Below are 25,803 nucleotides of genomic sequence, written 5' to 3'. Positions count from 1 at the left end.
TCTACACAGTATAGACATTTGAAAGTACAAGTTCAGTGTTTGAGTTTGGAGTTTGGTGAAGCTTTCCAAAACTACAAAAAGATCATTTGACGGACCAAGAGCTAAACTTAGATTCAAAAGCGACGTTCCATAAAAGGACGCGTCACATGTCAAGGGACATGCAGCGCTGTATATCGAAGGCTATTCCTCAATAATTCAGAATTTACTGTAGTCTACGTGGTGATTACATTCACGAAAAAGAAAAATAGCCTTTCCATACATTGAAAGTAAATTACAACTGCTGCCCACTCCGTTCTGCACGGAAAAAGTGCAACCCATGCCAACCCACCCCATCTCAGTTTCCACACCACCACCACCCTGACCCTAGCCTGGGCAAATAGCCGACTGTTGACTCCGTCAATCATGCGCGTAGCCAAAATCTTTGATTGGAGTAGGCCTACATGGATGGCGTCGCCAGGCTACCCTGACCCTGCAATCATGCTCGAGTGCCCTACGCCCCGCCAGAGGCCAGAGCAGTTTACTCTCACATCAATTTAACAATTATAGGTAGGCCTTTGTTCTTTCTTGTATGATGATGTGCCCGAACTTCCGAAGGCATATCCTTTATAGCCTAGTAGGCTATGCCTACAGGGTGAAAGTTATTGTCTTGTTGTCTGCAGGTCTACTGCAGTGCAGTTCAGTTGTTCTTGGTTAATGAAAGGTGACAAAAGAATCTGACATTCTTTCATGCTTTATTCAGTTTATTTAAGCACTGGACAACCCTTATCAGACTGTACAAATCCACCAATCAATCAATCAATCAATCAATCAATCAATCTGGTCAGCCTACTATTGCTATATATAGGCCTATTTCATAAACTACAAAAAGAACTAAATCTCTAACACATAGGCCTAATTGTAAAAGAGATTAGACACACACACACACACACACACACACACACACACACACACACACACACACACACACACACACACACACACACACACTGCATTTTACATTGTTTTATGACTGCATGGCATTGCATAGGCTAGACCTACCTGTAGGCTATGAATCATCTTTTCCTTCAGAAGACACAAAATTCTCAGAGCATTTACATACATTCAATCAACGACAAAAATATCTACTTTACCTATTTGAAAATAATAATAAAAAAATAAATACAGGTATATAAAAAAGTTCAGTGCACAACCATGCCATGCCCCCCCCCCCCCCCCCCCCCCCCCCCCCCCCCAACTGTATTTATTCACACAAATGGCTACAATGAACTTCATGGCGCAGTAAAGAGATTAACAAGAGCGGGAGACGAGGTGGTGTAAGAAAATGAGCCAGATAGGCTTCAAATGTTACTCGTCACCAGGCATCTTGTCACCAGGCTAGGCAGGCAGCTGCTTAGGGGCCCCAAGCCTGTAGATGGTGAATAATAGCTAAGACTTTCAAACTACAGTAGTGGTGATTCGTGGTGAAAGTTCATTCTTTTGAATTTTCTCTTGGGGCCCCAACTTACCCTAAAATTGCGTCTGCTTGTCATGGTGGGCCTACGGGATGGGTGCTAGCCACTGCCCCACAGCACCCAACTGTCAACAAACAAATCCTCCTCCCATATTTATCTTTCAGATAGGTTGTGATGAAATACAATGGTTAAGGTGGAAATTTGGACACATGCCGCTGATCCAAGACATTACTGTGGTAACGGTACAAGCAGTGATCTGGATCACCACCGAAGCTTAATGGATAATTGAATAAGTTTATCTGACGTGGACACAGCAAGCATTCATCAGAGAGACCAGATGCATTTGCTTTAAACACCAGTGAAAAGGCGCTTAAAAAGACAATCAAGCAATCAAATCAATGATCAAAAACTAATAATGTAATAATGATATTAACATAGTAATAATAAAAAACAAATATACATATTAAAAAACAGTTTTGTATTTTGGAACTAAACAAGGCTTGCTTGACTCCTCTGAGAAAGCTTTGTAGCCTGACAGCCACCTCAGAGAGCAATATTGACATATATGATTGTGAAGACATTGTAAAAACTCTGAGAGTGCTAAAATTAAAAACATTCTCAAAAGTAAGAAGGATATGTTTTTCCTCAACATGTGGCAATGATGCCATCTAACTGTTTTCTCTGTATTCCTTCCTTCTGATGTAGGCCAGTAAAAACAGTTCAATCATCAGCAACGACCACACCTGTTCAACCTATTGTTCCTTGACCTGCTCTAAATCATTCCTTTAGGCTTCATCGAAATCTGTTAATAACTTTTTGCTTAACAAACTGACAATTAATTTAAAAAGCAACTAATGGTATCAAAAACATGGCCTCCTTTGTGGAGGTCCAGTAACTAACAAATACTTTAAGAGGAACTTGGGGAACTAAGGTCAAGTAAGTGGATGTTGAGATCAAGTCTTCATCCGTCGTTTGGTCTTTTATCCACTTGATGACGCCTTTTGAAGAACCCACACTATAATGAAAGGGAAAAAAAAACAAATCCACTCATATCATTGGTGAACTCGTTTCATTCACGGCATACTCAGGGCTCGAGTTGTAGGGGGATGAGGGGGGATGCCATCCCCCTCAACATCCCCCTGAACTGGGCAAATCAGCCTTTTGTTTTGATGCCCCCAGGTCATGGAACTTAATTCAGCGCACTTTTAACTTGGAATCTTTGATTTCTTTTAACCAATTTAAGATTTTAATTACAAACCTTCCCAATCCAGTTTGCAATTGCTATCGCTGAAAGCTTGTTTTTTTAGTGCTGACTATGCATATTTATGTCTATAACATTTTCTTTTATGTTTATATACACTCTTTCTGTCTATGTTTGTGTTGTGATATTTGTGATGTCGGAGTATTTATTTTATTTTATTTATTTATTTATTATTATTTTTTTTTATTCATATATTCTTTTAATGTGTTTTTATACTTTTACATGCAGCTTATATGTCGTTATTGCCTGGATAACTTAATTATTTAATACATTTATACTTGTAAATTCTCGGCTGCATCGAAAAAGAGGGCCACCCTCAATGTATTTCCGAGAAGGAAAATAAAGGTTCAAATCAAATTGAAAATTGCCTAAAATCATACCCCTCAATGAAAATGGTCAAGAATCATCTCCCTCTATAACAGGCTTCTCTTCTTCACATATTGTGTTAAAATTGCACTTTTTCAAACTGTTCTCGGGGGAGAAACCCCTGAACCCCCAATAATCATAATCAATCTCTGACCATCCCCCCTGGTTTGATTTTACAACTCGACCACTGGGCATACTGTATGTGGAAATAGCACAAGGGCAATTTTACATGTGTTTCTGACTCCTTCCTCACCTTGAAGAGGATGATGACAATGATGGCGAGGAGCACAAACCCTCCGATGGAGCCCCCGATGATGGATGGCATCGATTTGACAACCGTCAGTTTCCTTACTGTTACCGACATCTTCAACAGGGAGAACACATCAAGGTCACACACCAGAGGTATCAATACCAGTTTGAGTACTGTAAGTAGAAATCCTGCAACAAATTTGATCCAACCAGCTCTGAATCATCTGATCATAATGAGTCATCAAGACATACAAACAGGCCAGTTACTCAATGAAGTCACCCGTGCGGGAAGGAAACTGTAAGCAGGGCTTTTACTTTTGAACCAAATAAAAAAGACAAACAGAGAGAGAGAGAGACTGGGGAGGATCAGGAAATTACCATGGGCCGGAATCGAACCCGGGTCCCGGGTGCATCAGCACGGTGGCTTAGTCCATGGGTTCCCAAACTTTTTTCCCTGCGCACCCCCTTGTACATTTGAAAGTGGTTCACGCACCCCCTGAGCGAATATTTTTGTGTGCTGATGGCCAGGCAAGTATGGATTCACTGCTCATTCACTGCACACTACGCACAGTCGTTTTTGGGGAATCCTCTTTTCCAATAGTCTTGGAATTAAACTACACTTCAGATGGACCCTTCCAGCATATAATGCACCATGCTATTAAAAACTACTTAATTTTTATTAATGCTAGATAAAAACTCATATATCCACCATTGCTCTATTCAGCTCGCGCACCCCCTTATGGCAGGCCGCGCACCCCAGTTTGGGAAACCCTGGCTTAGTCATTTGGGCCATGGCCAAGGCATGAACCCAGAGTTTTGACACCTCTGCAAGAGATGAGCATTGGAACCCAGATGTCATTTTTTTCACACTTTAGATTTTCTTTTACTTCAGACATGTAAAAGTTTTGATCATCAGAGGGTCACTACAATAGTTGAATATAATGAACGCTACGTAGATTTCTTTTTTTGTTCAAGCAACCCTGTGGTGTTACTTGCCTCTTTCCTCAGCCGACTGCGGTCCAGTGTAACATAGGTGTCCTGGTCAAAGCCCAACTCTCCAACGACCAAAATCCTCTCATCTTGCACCTATGTAATAAAACAAAACAAAACAGAAAATGGAGGAAAATGTTAATAATCCTGAGATATACAATCTGTCCTTACACGTTATAGCAACAATGCAGTAGTACTTGTTCTAGACATGTACATTAGTCGGGGGTAGTAGAACTTGTTATCTCTATGAATAGGAGTTTATGTAGACGTGACACAGGCAGAACTACTGTAGGTCACTTGTAATATGTGGTAGTATTACAGTTTTTTTTCTGTTGCTTTTTTATCTCTTTCATTAGCACATTTAAATTCTCTATTTTTAAAAAACATGTGTGTAAGGGCAAGTCTCAAATCAAAATAGCTCGCAATTGGTCCACAGCAATGAGAAACTGTTTTTGATGTGCTTAAGTAACACATTGATGTGATGGTTGAACAAGTGGCTTTGAGAATTTTAGTTCTGATCTGAGAAAGGTGCAAAAGCAATTGAGGAAAAACTGAATGGAGGAAAAACTGTAAGCATGTGGTATAATTGGCTGGTATTGCACTTTGCCTGTCATTGCTTCTGACAACTACTGCATATAACTTCAGGATCTTGTAGCAAGCTCCTTTCTTGATATGTGGAAGTGCATCAAAACTGTGTTCTATGAAACAAACAGTAAATACATCACATGGGACTCTCTAAAGAGAAAAGATGACTCAGTTACTCCTCATTATCAAATCCAATATAAACTCCAACCTGTGTATCGCTGATGTCCACTTCCATCTTTATGACTATGTCTTTTGGCTGTATCTGCTCACACTGGATCTGGTAGACTCCCTTTGAGGGGAAGAAGGAAACAGAAACAGTCACTCATACCATGCAAATGATGACTCTGTATTAGGGCTGGGCGGTATACCGTTACGTAAAAAAACGTGATAACAGTTTTCACCTACACAAGGTTCACTTTTTGATGAGAGGTTTTTTAAATTAAAATTCAGGATTTTATCTCATTTTTAAATGTGATTTCAGCCTTTTCTTAAGAAACATTAAGGTGCAGGAAAATTGCCGCTTATGAAAAAAAATCATGCAGAGAACCGTGATACAGTATTACAGTATTTCTCAATTGGTTTTGTACATTTCTCACAACAGAATAACAATTCTCAAAAGTTTTTGCTCAAATGTGACTTCCTGGTGTTAGCTATGCACAGGATAAAATCAGTTTCTCATAGTTTTCAGCATATAGCAAATGCTTTCGTCCACCATGCAATGGTTGTGTACAATTTTCTGCTTTTCTGTACGTTCTCAATTGCTTTTGTCATATCACTCAAAAAGCATTGTCACTGAATGCATGAAACTCTCACTCCCCAAAACACTTAGGCCCTAGGTCATAGTATACGTCTTGACATGCAAAATGATTTACCAAGCTGTAATAATGTGTTAAAACCCCTTAGTGCAGCACTATGGCTCTCTGTAATGTCATGGCAATGTTGTTATGATGTAGTTAAGGGTCGCCGGCGACCCCTGCTGCAGTGAGAGGCTACGTACTGTATAATTTCCATTGGATTTGTGTCTATAAATGTGATCTGAATGGGTAAATTGCTTGCAGGTAAATATTGACTCTCTCTAATCAAAAGCAGTGGAAGGGAACGAGAAAAAAAGCATGCAATACATCAATAAGCACTGTCCTGCATTACATTACTCTATGCCTCATGTGCCCTTTATAATTACGCTCCACGCAACATTGCAATATTTCCCTAGAATTTCACAAGACAGTAAGTGCACTTTATACAGTATCAGTGTATTGTTTCAAATTTATATTGCTTTACAGTTCTATATTTTTTTCACATGGGCCTGCACGACAAGTAAATAGGGGTGGTAGAGGGCGCACTTTGACACCTCAACCAGAGTTGGCTATTTTTTCGATTTTGCAATGAAAAAACCTTTCAATAAATATGTCATACTCTAAATGTACAGTCCGAGGAAAAAGTTTGTACACCCTTTGAAATTTCTTACATTTCTGTCAAAATTGATCATAAAACATGGTCTGATCTTCCCGGAAATCTCAAGAAGGAACAATCAGAGTCTGCTTTAATTAATTCCACCCAAACATTTACATGTTATCAAATTTTTATTGGTCATAAGGCCATAACATTCACAGGATAGCAGGGCATAAGTAAGTACACCCTTGCATTAAGTAGGTTTTAACCCTCAGTTAGTTTCAATATCATCAACCAGACTTGTCCTGTAGTTGCAGATCAGATTAACAAAACAATCTGTTTGTATCTGGTCTCCCTCTTCTTTAGAGAACTGCCTCTCATCAGCAAGGTTTGTGGGATGTCTAGAGTGCATAGCTTTCTTGACTTCATGCCATATAATCTCAATTGTTTTTTGTTAGGGCTTTGATTGGGCTATTACACAATGTGTATTTCATTATTATGAAGCCATTCTAAAGTCGATTTGCTTCTAAAGTATGGGTTGAGGTCACATTTCAGGACCCATACTCTTGTGTGCTTCAACTGTGTGACAGACTTCCTCACATTTCTTCTGTAAAATATCACAATAAACTTGAGTTCATTGTTCCACTGATAATAGCAAACTGTCAAGGGCCTGAGGCAGCAAGGTAGCCGCATATAATGATGCTCCCGCCACCATACTCAAAAGAGGAGATGTAACCAAGAATAGCTAAAAATGGGATTCATTCTGCCAATCTAAAATTAATGGGGGTCCTGTCCAAAAAAATATTGCTGCACCTTTGAGGTTTGCGAAAAAGTATTTATATGCTTCATAGAATTACTGCAAAATATTCTGTAGACCAACGTTGAAACCAAAGTTGAATTGTTCAGGGGAACACACAATGTCATGTTTGGAGGAGAACTGGAGAACCACACCTTCACCAAAACATAATCTCCACCTTTGAGTATGGTGGCGGGAGCATCATTATATGCGGCTACCTTGCTGCCTCAGGCCCTTTTCAGTTTGCTATTATCAGTGGAACAATGAACTCAGAAGTTTATCGAGATATTTTACAGAAAAAAAGTGAGGTAATCTGTCACACAGTTGAAGCACACAAGTGCTGAAATGTGACAATGAAAATATGAAAACTTGTAAATGTTTGGGTTGAATTAGTTAAAGCAGACTCTGGTTGTTCCTTCTTGTGATTTCCGGGAAGATTGTCCATGTTTTATGACCAATTTTGACAGAAAGGTAAGAAATGTCAAAGGGTGTACAAACTTTTTTCCTGGGACTGTATATCTATCTGTACTTTGTAATATAAAGTCGAATTTGCAACATTTCCCATCCAATCGAAACAACATTTCGCTTCAGAAAACATCCTCAAGAGTGTACTAGTCAACTGACAACATGAGTAAATCGATTTGACTAGCTTGTCCATACACTATGACTCAATGACTAACCATTCTGCTGGCACTGACGCGTTCATTGAAACAAAAACTTGGTTTTCAAAGACAAAATAAGGATTTTGAGGAAGAGACTCAGTTTTGCAGGTCATCCACGGTGTTTTGCCATTTGTTAAAGCTGGTTTGAGAATGAATACTGTGTTTTGAAAATGATGAGAGAGAGTCGAGAAATGTACAAAACCACTTTGCCCAGCACTACTCTGTATGTTTATGTTTATGTTGTGAAATGGTGGTTTTGTTCCTTACCCATTTATGGGAAGGTAGGTCCTTGCCAAAATATGGGAAGAAACAGGTACTCTGGAACACACAAATGACATCGTTTGAAACAAAGTATCATAGCATGAAATAACATGACATAACATGGCAAAACATGACGGACACAGACTGACCAACAGACAGACAGACAGACAGACAGACAGACAGACAGACAGACAGACAGACAGACAGACAGACAGACAGACAGATAGATAGATAGATAGATAGATAGATAGATAGATAGATAGATATACAGATATATAGATATACAGATAGATAGATAGATAAACAGATATGAGCATACCTTGGCTTTTGTATCATTTAGTACACGCACCCTTGTGTGCTGTGTGTCCAGCTTTATCGTGATGTTGATATATAAAGTAGCATTGTGCAGGTTCTTTCCATCGGGCTGGAAAGGAGATGAGAATCACATATCATAATTAATAATGTGCATCACAGTTTAGTTGACTTTACTACACATTGGAAACCTTTTTTTATTTTTGTAGTTTTGTTCAATGAGACGTAGCGTTTTAAGATCATATTTTGTGACCAATTAAGTGCAAGATGATACCAAACACACTTTTACACTCAAGCGAAACACAGTCTTAAAAGACCTCCAAAACACCTGCATACACACAGAGAGACATAGACACACCTGAAATTTGATTAGCAGTGTTTTTGTCTCACTTTCATCCTCATTTTTCAGTGAAGGCGGCTCTGCCCCTCTGCCATGGAGATACAAACACAAATACTTTAACTGAGAAACAGAAAGGCCTTCAGTCATCATTAGTACTAGCAAAAAAAGATTTAAAAAATATTTTTGTTTGATACATTTGTAATGATAGATTTACAGTATGTATCAAACAATGTGTGAAAAGATACAGTACAGTATTCACTAAAGTAATGTTTGAAGTTGCGATGCTATCCCATTTAATAATCTTGCCCAAACGGTATTACGTAGTAAGATTGGACACAAGATGTCCACCCCAACATACTCCTAACTACCTCATCTTAACACATACTGTAGTGCATATTGCCAAGGTTTGAGGGGTGGGGTCCTAATTTTGAAGGAAGTTTTGATATCAGCTTTAAACTAGTTATTACATGATTAGTATCACATGATTATTAAAATATGAATCTTATAGAGATATATTTTAATAATTTGATTGGGATTGCTTTACTGTAACATAACTCTGGGTGTCTCCCCCAGTGTAGACGGTAATACTCACCCCTCAAGTCCAACTGGCAGAGCATTTGCAGTGTCAAATGTAAAATTCTTCCCGTCCAGCTGCTGCACAGTGCCTGAATTTTTACTGTGATACAGGTAGAAAGGCGTGTTAACCACTACAGTTTCACACATACGAAAAGAGGACAATGTTTAAAAAGTAAGGAGGAAAATACTACATACTTTGTCAAGATGGCCCTGATCTCAGCTTCCTTCTCCTCCGCTTTTGTACCTGCAGGCTCCCAGGTGACGTTAAAAACCATCTAGAAATCGACCACATAGCATGAGTTAGTTATCAGTCTTTAGTGATTGTTGCTGGAATGACAGCATACCTGTTAATGAGTAATTACCCGAGACGATTTCCTCAGAGTTGGATGACAAAGAGCACAGTTCAGCTCCCAAAATGCTTTTTCCTCTTTTTCATTTCTTTTACACGTAACAGTTTGGCAGTCAGATCCCTCCAGGCTCTGCAAAAACATCATGGCATTGAGCTGAAGCTGACTTAAAGCCTTCACTCAATTTAGAATGATACTGTCATTTTTGTAAATAAACTCATATTACACATCCCCTTGAGTTAAATGATTGAGTTTTACCTTTCTTATATACTGTACTTCCAGGCGTTTTCTGAGTATGGCAGTGCAAATTTTACCTCCAAGCTAGCAATGAACATCGAATCCTATGAGACCAGCTAGACGCCAGCTGGTCTCATAGGATTCAATATTAATTGCTAGCATGGAGGTAAAATTTGCACTGCCATACTCAGAGAACAATTGAAAGTACAGGGGAAAGGTAAGACTCAATTATTTAACTCAAGGAGAGATGTACAAACCCCAACTCCGATGAAGTTGGGACGTTTGGTAAACAGTGAATAAAATCAAAATGCTATCATTTTCAAAACATTCAATCTATTCATTAGATGGAGAATAGTGAAAATACAACATATTAAGTGTTAAAACCGAGAAAAAAATATTGGGGGACATATGTACTCATTTCTAATTTGATAAATCCAACACGTCTCAAAAGAGTTGGGACGGGGACAATAAATGGCAGCAAATGTCGAGGAAGACTAAAAACAAAACAAAAGACAACACTTAACAGTTAAATACATTAACCGATGAGATGATTTTATATAAAAACAGTGTTAATTCCTATCTTGGACATGATTTCACCAGCTTAAATGGTGGGTGTATTCCTTGTCATGTTTTGCAGTGTTTTTCTTTCTGTAGTGCTTACAGTGTGACAGGTCTTGACCAAAAACCCACCATTTTATCACCTGCTGGTCCTTATGATGGAGCCAAACTGTTAAAACATAGTAGAGAATGCAATTTGACCTTACTATGTGGCAGTAATCGAAGATCTCCCTTCAAAATATAATGCATGAGTGGCTCTTCATGCTGTTTAAAACCCATTTATACCATTCAGCACTGTATTTAACTCTACAGATGAGTGAGAACATCTTAACCAATGCACTACTGCACCCGCATGCCATCATGGAGGCTGAATTTTGAGGCTAGCACTAACACAAGTTGGATGGTCCATTTTCACTGTAGCACAGGATGTGCAATGCTCTATTACAGTTTTTCTCGATTGGTTTGGCTAATTTCTCAAAACTGAGATGACATTCTCAAAACAACACGGACAAAAGTCCAAACCAACTTACAATTTCCCACAACAGAATGGCATTTTTCATTGCTTTCATCAAATTTCAAATGCTTTGTACATGTCTCAAATGTTTAGTACATCTCGGCAGATGGCTATATACAAGTACCCTACAGTTGACACATTGAGCATACATTTAGCACATTTTCAAAATAAATTGACCTGTCTTATCTAAACGAATTAGACAATTCTCAGTCTAATGGTTGCCCTCTCCAAAACATGTCAGCATGATTTCATTGTGTGAGTCATCATATGCAAAGTAGTCTACACAATTATCAAAACAGTCAAGGACATAATATTTTAAGAATTTCTTTACTGTACACAGTAAATGCATGACAGTGTTCAACAGGCCAGATGGTATTGTAACTTTACTAGTTTGTAGAAAATAATTTTACAACCGTACAACAGTTTCCTCTGTTATTTGGCTAATTTCCTGACATTTTTTCAAACGGCATTCTGTGGAAGGAATTTAGTTTCGACACACGGGTAAACTGTTTTTGGAGCGATATGAGCAAGTGATGAGGATCCATGTTGTTATGCTGAACCATCCAGTTTATTTTGACGGAATGACTAAATGAATGCAAATGAGCCAAAGCAATTGAGAAGGATATATGCTCTTTTTATGGTACTGACTATTTATGTGGGAGACGGTTTAGTGCTGATGCAAGAATTAACTGTTTTGGGAGGTATATGACATTTTGCTAGTTATCTGAACTGTTGTGCAGAAGTGTAAGAATGTTTGGCCAAATGACCCAAAATTTATAGAAATGTCATCTCGGTTTCAAGAAATTAGCCAAACCAATCGAGAAAAACTGTATTGTCAAAAAGAATGGACTTCTACAACTCCTGCTGACTTCTGTAAGCAAAGGACAGTTTTCCATGTCTTCTGGGTTTATTTCAAGTGAGCTCAGGTGCTTAGGAGAATGTTACACCCCTGTATCATTTGCACGCATTAAGCATTCTTAATATGGTCAATTTTCAATAGCTCTAGCACTCCAGGAATTAGAGTGAGACTACAGCCAATATATATTTCATGATGTCATGAACCTATACAATGATTTTAGTACCAAAAATATGTGTTATATACACTCAATCGTGGTAAATCAAAGGGAATTCAAAAATGTATGTAATAACTATGGTAATTATTCCCTTTGCATCTTTAATTCTGCGTGACTCAGCCTCTCTGTGATGATCTTATACCTGGACACCTATATTGTCCGTCAGTACAATTCATTTTGAAATGTTCTTCTTTGTTGTTTTATCTTATTTGGATGTTTACTAACTTTCACTGATCCCCGTCCCAACTCTTTTGAGACGTGTTGGATTTATCAAATTAGAAAATGAGTACATATGTCCCCCAAAACAATATTTTTTCTCGGTTTTAACACTTAATATGTTGTCTTTTCACTATTCTCCATCTAATGAATAGATTGAATGTTTTGAAAATGATAGCATTTTGATTTTATTCACTGTTTACCAAACGTCCCAACTTCATCGGAGTTGGGGTTTGTACAATAAGCTTATTTCCAAAAATGGAACAGTATCACTTTAATCTCCAGGAAAAAAATGTTATTAACACAAAAGCAGGATTCAACAGAAACTCGTCTAGATCTGCTGTAGTTAATTCCAGGTCTGTTAAAATGATTGTAGATTCGAGTTAATCTTCAAGATCCTTGTCTTACACAGCCGTAACAGATCAGACGTCAATAAGATCTTATTTTTGGAGAAAAATAGTTTTAATTGTAATAGTTTGCTAAACATAGTCTAAATACATAAAAATGTTACCTTAATCTTCACATAACGAAGGATCTTGGGGTAAATCAAAGTCAGAGTTGTGATGTAGGAACCATATCCAGCATTTTCCAGATTAAAAGTTATGTTCAATTCTTGAGTCGCACCAATTATGACTTTCTCTATGCTGTGATAAAATAGAAATCATCACATACTCATTTCAAGCACTTTTCAAACAAAGACAAAACCTATGGCACATGCAAAAACCTATAAGCTTTTAGTCACCAACCTGAGCTGTGAGTGAGTCAATTTAATGTTTGCTTTACATGGTCCCTCCTTGCACTCTTTCTCAAATGGGATCTACATTTTTTTTAAAATAAACAAAGAATCCACATTGTGCATGGTTACGGTAAGTCGCTTCAGGATTGTATACAGTACATCTTTTTAAGGTATGGGGATGATTGTCGCAATTACCATACCTCTGCTGTCGTCTCGTTTGGGGTGAATGCATCGAGAATATAATGGGCTGATGCTGGGTCTGATGGCAGACTAAAATTCAACTTGAATTGGATGGGTGAAAAACAGTCAAAACAGCCCTGTATGAAAAACGTCAATAACAAGTCAGAAAAAACAACACAATACACAAGACATACACATGGCAGAATACGCAACAGAAAACTGGAATGATGTGTACTACTAAAATACTACAAAGGCTTCTCATTAAAAGTGAAAAAAAACATACCAAATACGTAATGATGACGTCTCTGAGGCACTCATCATCATCAGTCACACTGAAGACCCCTGGTCCATTGTTTTTAAGAGCTACACGCTTCTTGGATTTACCAACATCCAAGTCAATCATGTAATGGACAGGCAATGTATTACCTAGAAACATTTAAAAGCAGTAAAATACAACATCAGCATGATCAGTCACAACAATTCATTAATTGGTTCATAGGGGAACAATGGGACAAATAAATGCATACCCCTAGCCTTTCCCTTCGTCTGGAAACATATCATTGGTTTAATCAGTACTTCTTCTTCCAACTCTGTGGTTTGGTGCTTCAGGGGAATCATGTTGGGTTCCATGGTGATTTTAGGGTTGATGACAATCACAGGAAGTGTTCTGTTGGAAAAGGAACATCCCTCATAGGTCATTTCAAAGCCAAAAAAGTGCAAAAAAACGAGACTGTACGAGCAAAAACGTGTTCCAAACTATACTGTCAAAGCCAATCGTCTTTTGGAGTACTGTTAGCACCTCAAGATCATAATTCCAAAATGTCTTGAAATGTAGAAACCATCTACTGAAATGCTGCCTTGATGAAGACATGTAGACATGTAGTCAGAATTTAATAAATGTTTTTTGGCTACTTGGGATTTTTTTTTTTAATGTGTGCACCTGTTTTACACAAGTGAGCCAGTGAACCATTCCCTTCACCCTTTTTTTCCATCTCCTGAAATCTTTTCTGAGAACTTACTGAAAGACAGCAACATGTCCTTCACTGCCAACACTGATGAGCTCTTGTCTCTTGGAGCCGGGCCCGGGGGCCGCCATGGCACTCACCGACCGCCCAAAGTACCTCAGCTTCATCCCAGTCTCAGCTGCTGATATTCTCTTGAGAGGGAGGAACCGCAACAAGCCAGCCAAACAACGTTACATTGAGTTAGATGGACAACAACGAATGACTATTTCAATTCATTACGAAGCTAGCCTATTATTTAATGGAGCATGGCTTCCGTAGAATGACACCAGGGCAGACAAAAGCAAAAATAGAAAGCAAATGTAAGGGATCATTTGGTGAGTGAATTGGTCGAATATGTACTACTGTGTATATGTACTATGTATAACACGTGTATTACATGTGCAAATAAGTACTTTGTATAACATGTATTTCAGTAAAGCTATTACCAATTGGACTGCTGACACTGCACATGTTTTGACATTTCCAATGTCCAAGTCGTAATGTATTATGTACTTGTAAGTACCTGTAGAGTACTATGACAGTATAAAGTCTTTTCAACAATTACGTCCTGATAATCCCTGATTATGACACTACAGGTAGAAACTCGGTACTTACTTGTGAGTGGTGCTCCCTAAAACCGCCACTGTATCCATTGTAAACGTAGATGCTCCCAGATGTCTCTCCATGTCCCTTTTCCAGAGGCGCTCCCACGGCCACATCATTGTATCCATCACCATCCACGTCTCCGATGTTCGCAATGGCAGAACCGAATCTGGCGAAGGAGTACGTTGACATGCCGGACCATTCCCAGGTCTCCTTTTGATATTTACCCTGGGTTGAAGACGAAAGCACACATAAAGGAGACTCATCAGGGCATTGTAAAGCAACGAGGCAACACAACAGACAGACATTCAGTTCACTCCACAGAAAACAATTTTGTGTCCTTTATGTTTAATGACATAATCCAGGTCACTAAACTCTCTGGGCTCAATGTTCCATATTTGTGACCATATGGGTAACCTGAAATCTTGCACCAAATTAAATATTAATCACATGGAACTGACTTACATGTACTATTATTAACTCCACCAGTTAAGAATTGTACAAGAATCATCTGATTTAATGATGGAGGGAAATATGTGGGACTAGATAGCAATGTCTGTTTATACTGTACTGTATTCAGCCTTTCCCCTTGGCCATCAAAAATGACAACATAGTCCATTACCTGGTGCAATCTGTAGATAAAAACTTTCCCCTCCTCTCCCCTCCTGTGAAAGTGTGGAGCTCCAATGAATAAATAGTCCGTTTTCTTTGGCTGATTTTTGTCAGAATTCAGGACACAGAGAACAGAGCCAAAATATGAGCCCACCTGCAAAAAAGTGAAAAATGTCAGTATTATTGTACTGATCAAACATATTTTTATAGTGTCTCTTTCTGACTCTCTTTTGGCATCTTTATTTCATGTCTAGCGAAAACAAAATACATTGAATAAAATGGAAATTGCACAGTGCAGGAATATCAGGATCAAAGTTCACCAAAAAGATTATTCACATAGGGTATTGCCTGTGCCCATTGAGAATTATGTAGTACATGAATATTTCATGAATTACAGATCTCACGCATGCATACAATTCACATACGCACTTGGTCTCCAAGTAGGGTCTGCTGCAATGTATGGTTCTGTCCATTAAAAACAAAAACTCCTCCCGTCAAGTTGTAGCGGGGTGCTCCGGAGAGGTAAAGTATCTCAGAGTCCTTTGCAGAAGTCACAGCGTAGCCTGCAAATAGAGTTCATAAATACTAGGGCTGTAACGACACACTCAACTCACGATTCGGTTTGTATCACAATATTTGTCCTATACGGTTCAATACACCCAACGATTTTTTAAAGGTATCTTTTTAAATGAATTAAATTTGCTTTTTGCTTTTGTTTTCTGGACTGATGGGTAAAACAAATTTAAAAGGGTGTATCACGATACTGCTTTCTTACACCACGATACAGTACCATGACTCTGCCTATCACGATTTCTCGATTCAATATAATATTGTTACAGCCCTAATAAATACACAAAGAAAATGACATGAAGTATTTTTCTCCAGTTGATTCAGTGTGCAGGGCTAACCGAAATTCTCGGAATCGATAGTGCTTCAAAGTGCTGTCAGAAACGTTGTGCGGAATCCCTTAGTCAGTTTTTAATTGTGATGTGGGAACCAGCGTTATCTCTCTAGTAGTGTTAATCAACGGGGGCGGTACAGCCCCCCCAGGGATTTGGATAGCTCTAGGGGGTGTTGAAAATTATACAGCTGAGAGGGGGCGGTATTTAGTTGCCATTGGAGGGCATTAGTCCATTTCATTTTGTAATATTAAGGGGGGCGTTGTCAGTCTTATGATGATGTTAAGGAGGCGCTGGTAGGCTTATAATGAGGTCAAGGGGGCGTTTGTTCAAAAAAGGTTGAGAACCACTGCTCTGTAGAGTGGACCTAGGTTGTTGGCCCTTTTTGACATGACAACAGTCACATGTCAAGAAAGTGATCTGACAGCCATTGAGGTGCTCAAACATACGTAGTGTTGCTAAACATGCATAGTGTTGCAGTGGATCAAAAAAGCAGAACAGACCCTTACCCAAGTATGAAAACCTGTGCTCTTTCTTGGTTATGTTTTGCCCGTTGCTTGTTATGTTAAGAAATGCTGTCGTGTCTGATTGTAAATTTCGCACAATCATCCCTCCATTCCAGTCGAAGGCGCCCACCGCTCCAAAAAGAAGGGATTGCTGTAAAACGTGGCATTAATAATGAGTGATATTCAGAAAGTATGTGGTTGAGTGAGACATCATGTTTGCAGCAAGGCCTACAGCATGTCGGAAAAGTGTGTATCCTTGCACACTCACATCAAGGGCGATGTGGGAGCTGAAACCAGCCTCTGACAATTCCAACTGAAATCCTGCTCCTTGGCCCATACCTGCACAAGACAAATGTTTGCAATACAAGATTAAGGTATATCTCAACCATATTACAACAACCACTAACCCTGAGCATTTCAACGTCTTCTGTACTATTTCCGCTCTGTGGTCATCAAGTTGTGATAGCAGTTTTCCAAGTCGCCATGTTCAACCAACTCTTAGAACCTGCATTTACCAGCTGTGTTCGCCTGAACTGAGAAACGTTTTAGAGCGGGAACTGGCTTGTACGAAATTCTGAATTGAAATTCAAAGTAATGAATGCCATAATACGAACACTAGCAGCCCAACATGTGCCGGGAATAGACACATACTGATAAATATACAGCACCATCTAGTTATCCCATTTTGTCATTACCTTGAATTTCTTTGAATTTACGTAATCTACACCACCCATTGAGAGTACATAGAACAGCACCACCTAGTGTTCATATCATGGAATTACTGTGAATTTCAATTAATTACTTTGAATTTCAATTCGGAATTTCGTGCAAGTCTGGTCTGTGCAAATTGATCAAATTCCATGACTTTCCATGACTGGAATCCACCCTGAAGTGTCACCCTTGTAACTGAGGATAAAAAGGTGGATAACCCTCAAGCAAAAGGTCTCTTTAATATTAGAAAATTCGGTATAACTTACCCTCTACTCCAACAATGCCTTGCTCGATCTGTGACAAAATGCCAGCCAATGCATCATAGCTTTTCACTTCAAAAAAATAGTTCTCATCTGGATCTGTTGCTATCTCTTTCATTTCTTTCACTGCAGTAGAATCATTCAGGATGCCGGCCCCAACCTGGAAAAAGTTCAGGTCATGTAAAGCCCATTGGTCTCACAATTTGTTATACACTGGTTATATGTGGTCTTTGTAGGAATCAACATGACAATAACACTGATGTTGGTACAACCTAAACAGAAATCGGTTTATCGTTGTAGATAGGATAAGTGCATACAACTCACCCCAATGGCAAAGCGAGTAATATTCGCCATTTTTGGTTTTTCTAAAACATCTGTGAGCTTCATAGGGTCCAGAAATATGCGTCCATCTGACACCACAATTACAAATCTCTTGGCATTATAATTAGATCCATTCTCAGGGACAAAAACGTGTTCCCTGCAAACATCAGTACAGTTTGGTTTAACTTAACCACAAAATCAGGAAACTACGCAAACAGCCTTTGTAAATACAGTACAAACTAAGGACTGCTATTGTGAGAAAGCCCAATGTTTCCGTCATGACCACAGTAGAGTAGTAGTTGAGGTAAGTAGAAATACTATATTCACATAAAAAAATCAAGGAAATGGATAGTGCGTGCATGGGAGCAGAAAAGACATTTATTTGTGCATGTGTAATATTTCTAAGATGGCTAAATACTAGGCACACACTTTTTGCATAATTTTGCTTCTGTTTGGCTTTGGATGTGGTTTGCATTGCGTTGGTGCACAGCTTATACATTCACCAGCCACTTTGTAAGTTACACCAGTGGTTCCCAAACTTTTTGAGCAGGTACCGCTTTTTGGATTTAAGAATACTTTCATCACAGGCAATTTTATATCAATTAATATTGCAAGATTTTCCATCAACAGTTTGTCCGCTAATATTGCAAGAAATCCACAGGACAGCAAATACATATATTATTAATAACCAATACATCAGAGTACTGTTACTAACCAAATTCTGGAATTATGTTAGCTGTTAGCCTGTGGATTTCCCAATTTGCATGAAATGTCCCTTGTCTACGCCCCCCCGCTTCAATACCTACGCAACCCCCAGTTCGGGAACCACTGAGGTAGGGCTGCACAATATATCGAAAATGTATCGTTATTGCGATATCACAGCTTGTAATACACGTACCGCGTGTAAGTTGGTTAAATTACGATACCTTTGCAAATTTGGTGAAAAGGTTAAAAAGGTATTAAAAAGGTTGACATTATAAGTTGATGCTGTATATTAGCCATGTTTTTACCTAATAAAAATAATGTTGGAAATAAAATATTGCTCTCAGTTGTTTTATATATGATAAAGTGTAGATATACTAAATATCAGGAGTAATATCGATATAGCAGTATACATTCACGTTATCGTGTATCGCATATTTTTCTAATATCGTGCAGCCCTACACTGAGGTACACCTTGCTAGTACCAGGTTGGACCTCCTTTTTCCTTCAGAACAGCCTTAACTGCCTGCAACAACACTCAGGTGGGCTGTGGTGTTACAATAATACTGAACTGGTACTAAGAGGGGCTGCTCGATAATGGGAAAATTCAATATCACGGTTCTTTCAGTCAATATTGACATCACAAATCGTACCAAACAGTTCATAATTACTCTTTGTCACACCAAAATGTTATGTTCTGGTCTTAAAATGGAATTGGTACTGTATTCATAAATACTTTAAACTTTAAATAAGGAACAATGGTTGCACCAAAAGCAGCAGAACTCAAGATTAAATTGATACTCCACTGGTACAACAACTGATGCCCATCCACCCCCATAAACACACTAATGAAGCACCAAACATAAACAATTAAGCATTATTGATGATACGTATGTATAAACCACTGACCTAGATATACTGCATATACAGTATGTCACAGAAGTGGGTACACCCTAGCCTGGTTCCTACCAGACCTCCGTGTGTGTGCTCTGGAGCCCCCTGGTGGCACTCCAAACACACACATCGGTCTGGGAGCACGTGGCAGGATTCAATTTCTGGACTCAAAAAATAATGCAGAGCATTTATCACTTCAATATCACTGCCAGCTCACATTGAGGAGTCACAGGTCATATTATAGACCATATTGACGCTTTAGAGATCAACAGAAAATGGTTTTGAAAGAATGTGTTGATATTGAAGCAATAAATGCTGTGATTTTTTGACTGTAGAAATGGAATCCTGCTACATGCTCCCAGACCTAGTAGTGGAGCTCACAAAGCTGTGCGGAACTACAGGTCGGGCAAGAGCCAGGCAAGGTACACCCCTCACATGTTAGCAAATTTGCAAATATGAGTCCTTCTAAAAAAAAAGAGTATATTGTCATAAAGTTCATTCTTTTCCATTATGTAATGATAGATGTTTTTTTTTTTTAGTGAACAACAAGTTCAAGTGGTATATATGTTATGAACAGGTTACTAATCATCGTGTCAAAATGAAATTTCTTTAATACCGTCCAATGAAAAGATATACTTACAAATCTGCAAACATGTGAGACATATTGTAAGATATTCTGTGACAAACTGTACCTACAGTAGATCGGTGGTATCAGCAGCATATAGATATTTGTAAGAACTACTTACAGGACATGATTGATGGCAGAAGCAGTCGCAGTCGTGTTTCCAATCTGTTCGGTTTCGTTTACCCTCCTAATGGCTTTGGCTGCATCCTTGTTGTCCATTAATGAGAGTTCAGTTCTGATATAGTTTCCATATTGCACAACTGCAAAGTTGCACTGAGGAAATGCACATAATGTTCATTTAGGCTGGCTTTATCGGACATACAGTAAGCGCTCCAGTACTAAAAATGTCCTGCATCAGATAAGATATCTGTAAAACATAGCCAGCCAATTAAATGTAAAAAGGTGAGTAGCCCTGCTGCCTCAAGTTTGTAAGTTAACTCAACTCGAGACTGAACTCACCTTGATGTTTTCTCAAGTTGAGTTTACTTACAAATTTAAGGCAGCAGGGCAACTTACTTTTTTTACATTTAACTGGCTGTAGTGTTTTACAGTGTAGCATACTGGGGAAGTTCCTTCACTCTCTTGGCTGACCTGTGTGACCCATGTGTTACTTTTCTGTGTTCCTTATTAAACGACTGGGCTGGGAAGGAGAGTCAGAGGGAGTTGCCTACAGATGCCAGCCGTGGAACATGTTTTCCCAGGCCTCTCAATCTCTCTCTTCTTTCGCTAAAGCCAATTGTAACTGATCTGATTGTCATTGTGCCTTTGTGTACGATCAAATTAATACGTTTTCAGTGATATTGGGCAAAATTTACACTTACATCAAAACATTTTGACCAGACACCTTCCATGACTTTCATAATGAATTCTTTGGCCCGAATAAAGTCTGGCGGCTCGATGCTTCCTGAGCCATCAAGTACGAAGGCAATCTCTGTTCCTGGGTCTGTCGAGGCAAAGGATGACACAATTGACCAAGAACACTGCAACGGAGGCCAACTAGCAGCTAGCTGAGGCCGGCGGTAGCACATTAGTAAATATCCTTCCTGAAACAGTATATGGATGCAGTAGCGACTGCACTATTGGCCTACACCAACTGGTTCTCAACAAACGCCCCCTTGACCACATCATAAGCACCCCAATGTAGAGCCATCGTTGAGAAACACTGGCCATGGCCGTAGCTACATTAGAGGTCAGGGAGGTCTGGACCTCGCTCATTTTGTCTGAGGTTTTCTTTCTTTTTTTTTGGAATGCCAAATGTCTATCATGTTTCCATGCCCCATAATTCATAATTATGCAGGTATGGCACCGGAATTCCCTAAACCACTCAGCAAAACAAATCTTAAGGGTGACTGAAAGTTGATTGTCTTTCCAATAATTGGACACCATTGCCCTCGTGAAATAGTTTATTTTCATTCCACAAGAGCTCCATAAATGCGAACACGAAATGAGAATCCACCCTTTTCTATTCTACTTCACCTATGAGACATACTGTACTGTGTATAAATATGTACATTACATGTATAAATATGTAAATATAAATATAAACATGTATAAATATGTAAAATATATCATGATTTGGCTATTTTTTTTTGCTATATATAAAAATTCAGTGCCCTCTATGCGCATCATGGACCTCACCTATTCCAAAATGCTGGCTACGGCCCTGACACTGGCCTAGACTTTTAAGCTCAGAGGATACTGCACTTGTGCTGCAATGTACCCTGTGCTGTAGCTATTTCAAAAAGGGAAGTTTCAAAAACACATACCTTCTTCATCCTCATACCCGTCGTTGTTGTTGTTGTTGTTGTTGTTGTTACTGTTACCATTGTTGTTGTTGTTGTTGTTGTTGTTGTTGTTGTTGTTGTTGTTGAGGTTGGCCTTTTTGAGCATGTCTTTTGCTGTAGAATTCAAATGAAGAATAAAGGGGAAAAAACAATGTCAATAGCAGTGTATCAAACTTTGGACAATATTAAGAACATTTTCAAAACCAATTGCTGATGTTGTCATTTAGGCTATATTCCAAAAAAAGGGATCAATCTAAGTGTGTCAGGTGTATAAGGATGATACATTCTAAATTAATTCTCAACAACTTCAGTAAAAGCTGCACTGAAATGTGTGTCAATGCATTGAGTATCCCAGCACTGTATGTTATTATTTGCAACTAAACTAAAAAATAATAACAAAAATCAACTTGTGATCTGCTACATACCATTTTCAGCGGGTTGGATGATTTGTTCACCCTGGCTTGGATATCGACACTGCCCATTAAAGTCTTCCTTTTTTTCTTTCTTGATTCGTACCTGCTGACACACCTAGAAAAAGAGACGAGGCATGGAATGGCAAGATTAAAGATACTCTAGGTTGGCAAAAACTCATATGGTAAACAATATACTTTAAAGCATTGATACCCCACAAGAGATAACAGACGATTTTAAATTGTAAACATAATTTGCCAAGTAATCCGTTTACACAGAGCCTTTGACATTACATTACTGTCACGACAATTGTACTGACAAAGCCTAAGGCTGACCCTCGGTAATGTCATAGCAGTGTTGTTATGATGTAGTTGAGTCTTTTCACCAAGGAGTGAACAGGCCCATCTGCACAAAGAGGCTACAACAGGGCTATTCAAATGGCGGCCCTGGGGCCAGATGCGGCCCTTGGACGGCAAGGCTCTGGCCCCCCACAAGCCCCTTGAAATACAGAATTGTTTTTTTGGAATTTAGAGATAAAACTACAGGTTCCGTATCGAGCTGAAACGGGACACGGGACATCAAAATGCAGGAAATTACACCTAAGAAATACAAAACATTCTGGGGGAGGACCCCCAGACCCCCCACCTCAATGAAGTGTCCTGGAATTTTTTCATTGACAGTCGGCAACCATAATACATACATACATTTCGGCCCCTTTACAGGGAGGAATTTTGGAAAAATTGGCCCTCGTTGACATTTAATTGAATACCCCTGGGCTACAGCCAATTAATTATGATCTCCATTTGCCTTTCCTTTTCTGTTCTTTTACTGTAATACTGTCTGCACATTGCGTTTTGTGCACAGGATTGACAACTGGACCAGTGAAGCATTGCCAATTGAGTTTGCCATTTTTGGATGACACTTGTATGACATGTTGTTAGAGTCATACAACAAATGCACACATTTTGAACAGGCTCTGCATTCATAAAAAATGGTGAATTCCAAGATAAATTTTGGGTATGAGTATCTTCTTTTACCACCCTACAGTATACTTGCAAACAGAGCGGTCCTTATTTGGTGAGCAACAAGAAGAGTGAAAAGACGCAGTCTGCTGTCTGGCGCCTTTGGAGGAAACTGTGGGTTTTGTGGAGAAACAGATATTGACAGCACACTGTCTGCTCTGCATCCTTGCTCGCACGCCACGGCCTACTTCTCATTTCTCATATGGCAGCTGAGCACAACTTTACCAAACACTACAGTGAAAATGATAGAATTCTCAATAATTAAACTGTATCTTTAGCAGACTTGGCACAAAAGTGTAACCACTGAAGATACCCCCCCCCACCACCACCACACACACACACACACACACACACACACACACACACACACACACACACACACACACACACACACACACACACACACACACACACAATCCATCCACAGTAATAACAAAATGTACAATGTTTACCCTACTAGCCATGGTTTGAGGATACCTGTACACCAATGTATTATCAGGTTTTGTTTAAAGGCAATAATACAAAACCATTAATTCATTCTTACCAAGTGTTGGTCCGCTGGTTTTTCGCCCAACTTGCTGGAGAGTGACTGAATGCGTCTCATACCTTTTTGTGCATCTCCTACAAGACAAACAAACACATGGAGACATTATACACTGCATAACTGCAACCTAGCCGATGGTCTATTGTAGAGGTTAGGGAGGGGAAGTCACCTACCTGACAAAAGTGTGCAATTCTCCTTTTGCGCACATCTCCAAAGTTTCCCAAGTGATGGTGAAGTGACAAGAATTCTAATGTTGATGATAAATAAAGACATATTTGACATATCCCTGAAGCATAGTAGGCTACAATACAGAGAGAGAGAGAGAGAGAGAGAGAGAGAGAGAGAGAGAGAGAGAGAGAGAGAGAGAGCGAAAGAGAGCATACCCATTTTGCGACTGTACAATGTCTTGGCCAAAAAAGGAGTCATCCTCTTGAAAAGACTGAACAGGTGTATGTAAGATGTTGAATCCAGCTGTTGAGACAATGGCTAAAAAAACCCAAACATTTAATTCAGGGGGAAAAACCTTCACGAAAATACTTGATTTACGAAATAGAAGGGGAAACATTTTCAAATGTGGTCTATTCGAGATGTGTCAAATAAAGGAATGGTTTCGACAAGACGCGTTAAATTGAAGTAGTTGTGTCTAAACAATATTAGTTCATTAGCTTGACGACAGTATAGATGTATGTGCGATATGAAACGGCTTACCTTGAATAAATAAAAACGCGGTCCTCATTGTGACATTATCTCCGTACTACCCCTTTGCCAAGTGAAATCCATCAACTAGCAGGTAGACAGACGAGTCAATGGTTTCTCCTTCCGGTGTTCACATCCATTAAGACGCGCGAGCAGAAACTCTTCCTGAGAAATACAAGCGCAGATTTTTTTTTCAACTAGACTATGCTCCACAGTTTTATATATCTGCGCCTCAATAAAACGCAGAGGAAGACAAACAATGTTGAATGTAGGTCCACATTAGGCTAACAATAACATGACAGACAATTATTCCATTATTTTCTGTGCTGTCTGGTATTAGTTGAATTCATTTGATAAAGCAGAACTTTATTCTGCCCATGGCCACTAGCACTGTCTTACTACATCTCATCTAGTTGCGTAAAATGAAATGGTCATATGGTGTCTGTTAGTGTTACATAATACCTTGTGGTTTTTATTCAGATGTGTTAGGCCCTATATGTTCAATGCAAGAAACAAACATGAAGAGACATGAACTTGCTGGACTTTGGCTTGGTTGTCCTTCATTTCCTGATAATCCCTCACAACTGGCAGACCATGTCCTGAACCACGTGCCACATTTTTCAAACACCTGTTCCAGTCAGACCTGTTTAATTCAGCCATCTTCAACTAATCTGATCCACAATGACCATACACAGGGCTGCTGACAGCTTTGGCTGAGCCCTGGACACAGTCAAGAGGGCCCAGCACCCGACACAGACGCTGTAATAGGGCCGAACCAAACCTGCCTCACCTTCTCCCTGGACCCAGGACAACTGACCCTTTGTACCCACCTGTCGGCCTCCCTGACCATGCAATGCATCAGACAGCAGCTAAAAAAATGGCACCACATTAAATGCACAAGCAGATGCACAGCAGACACAGTTTGCTGGGTGAAACTAACACTTTCACACCTTTTAACACTTGCCAGATTCATTTTCTCACTGAGGGCCCTCATACATTAAGTTATGACTTTGAAGTCACACACGTTTTTATCTGAATAGAAAAATGTGTCTTTTTCATAAACCCCTGTTATTCGACTACAGTCAGTCATCTTATGAGACAGTGTGTCAC

At 39.2% G+C, this 25,803-nt stretch overlaps 1 protein-coding gene across 1 annotated transcript; it reads right to left on the bottom strand.

The window, feature by feature from the left end:
• Positions 1-1,235: 1,235 nt before the first annotated feature.
• On the bottom strand, positions 1,236-24,840 carry itgae.2 (integrin, alpha E, tandem duplicate 2). Its single transcript, XM_063205405.1, has 31 exons — positions 24,706-24,840; positions 24,381-24,483; positions 24,171-24,244; positions 23,998-24,074; positions 22,446-22,548; positions 22,003-22,134; positions 21,058-21,179; positions 20,358-20,509; positions 18,019-18,172; positions 17,701-17,854; positions 16,992-17,062; positions 16,727-16,874; positions 15,748-15,881; positions 15,329-15,472; positions 14,719-14,934; positions 14,119-14,255; positions 13,627-13,766; positions 13,383-13,525; positions 13,120-13,236; positions 12,930-13,000; positions 12,695-12,827; positions 9,601-9,717; positions 9,434-9,513; positions 9,255-9,338; positions 8,681-8,750; positions 8,330-8,434; positions 8,017-8,067; positions 5,111-5,191; positions 4,324-4,413; positions 3,332-3,442; positions 1,236-2,466 (listed from the first exon to the last, which is right to left on the bottom strand). Exons 1-31 carry the CDS (start codon positions 24,731-24,733, stop codon positions 2,413-2,415), a joined length of 3,396 nt encoding a protein of 1,131 aa, XP_063061475.1. The 5' UTR covers positions 24,734-24,840; the 3' UTR covers positions 1,236-2,412.
• Positions 24,841-25,803: the final 963 nt, after the last annotated feature.

Source organism: Engraulis encrasicolus, chromosome 8 (genome assembly GCF_034702125.1).
Source record: "Engraulis encrasicolus isolate BLACKSEA-1 chromosome 8, IST_EnEncr_1.0, whole genome shotgun sequence".
NCBI lineage: Eukaryota > Metazoa > Chordata > Actinopteri > Clupeiformes > Engraulidae > Engraulis > Engraulis encrasicolus.
Note: the sequence above shows the minus strand (reverse complement) of the source record. Positions and strands in the feature narration are given on the sequence as shown.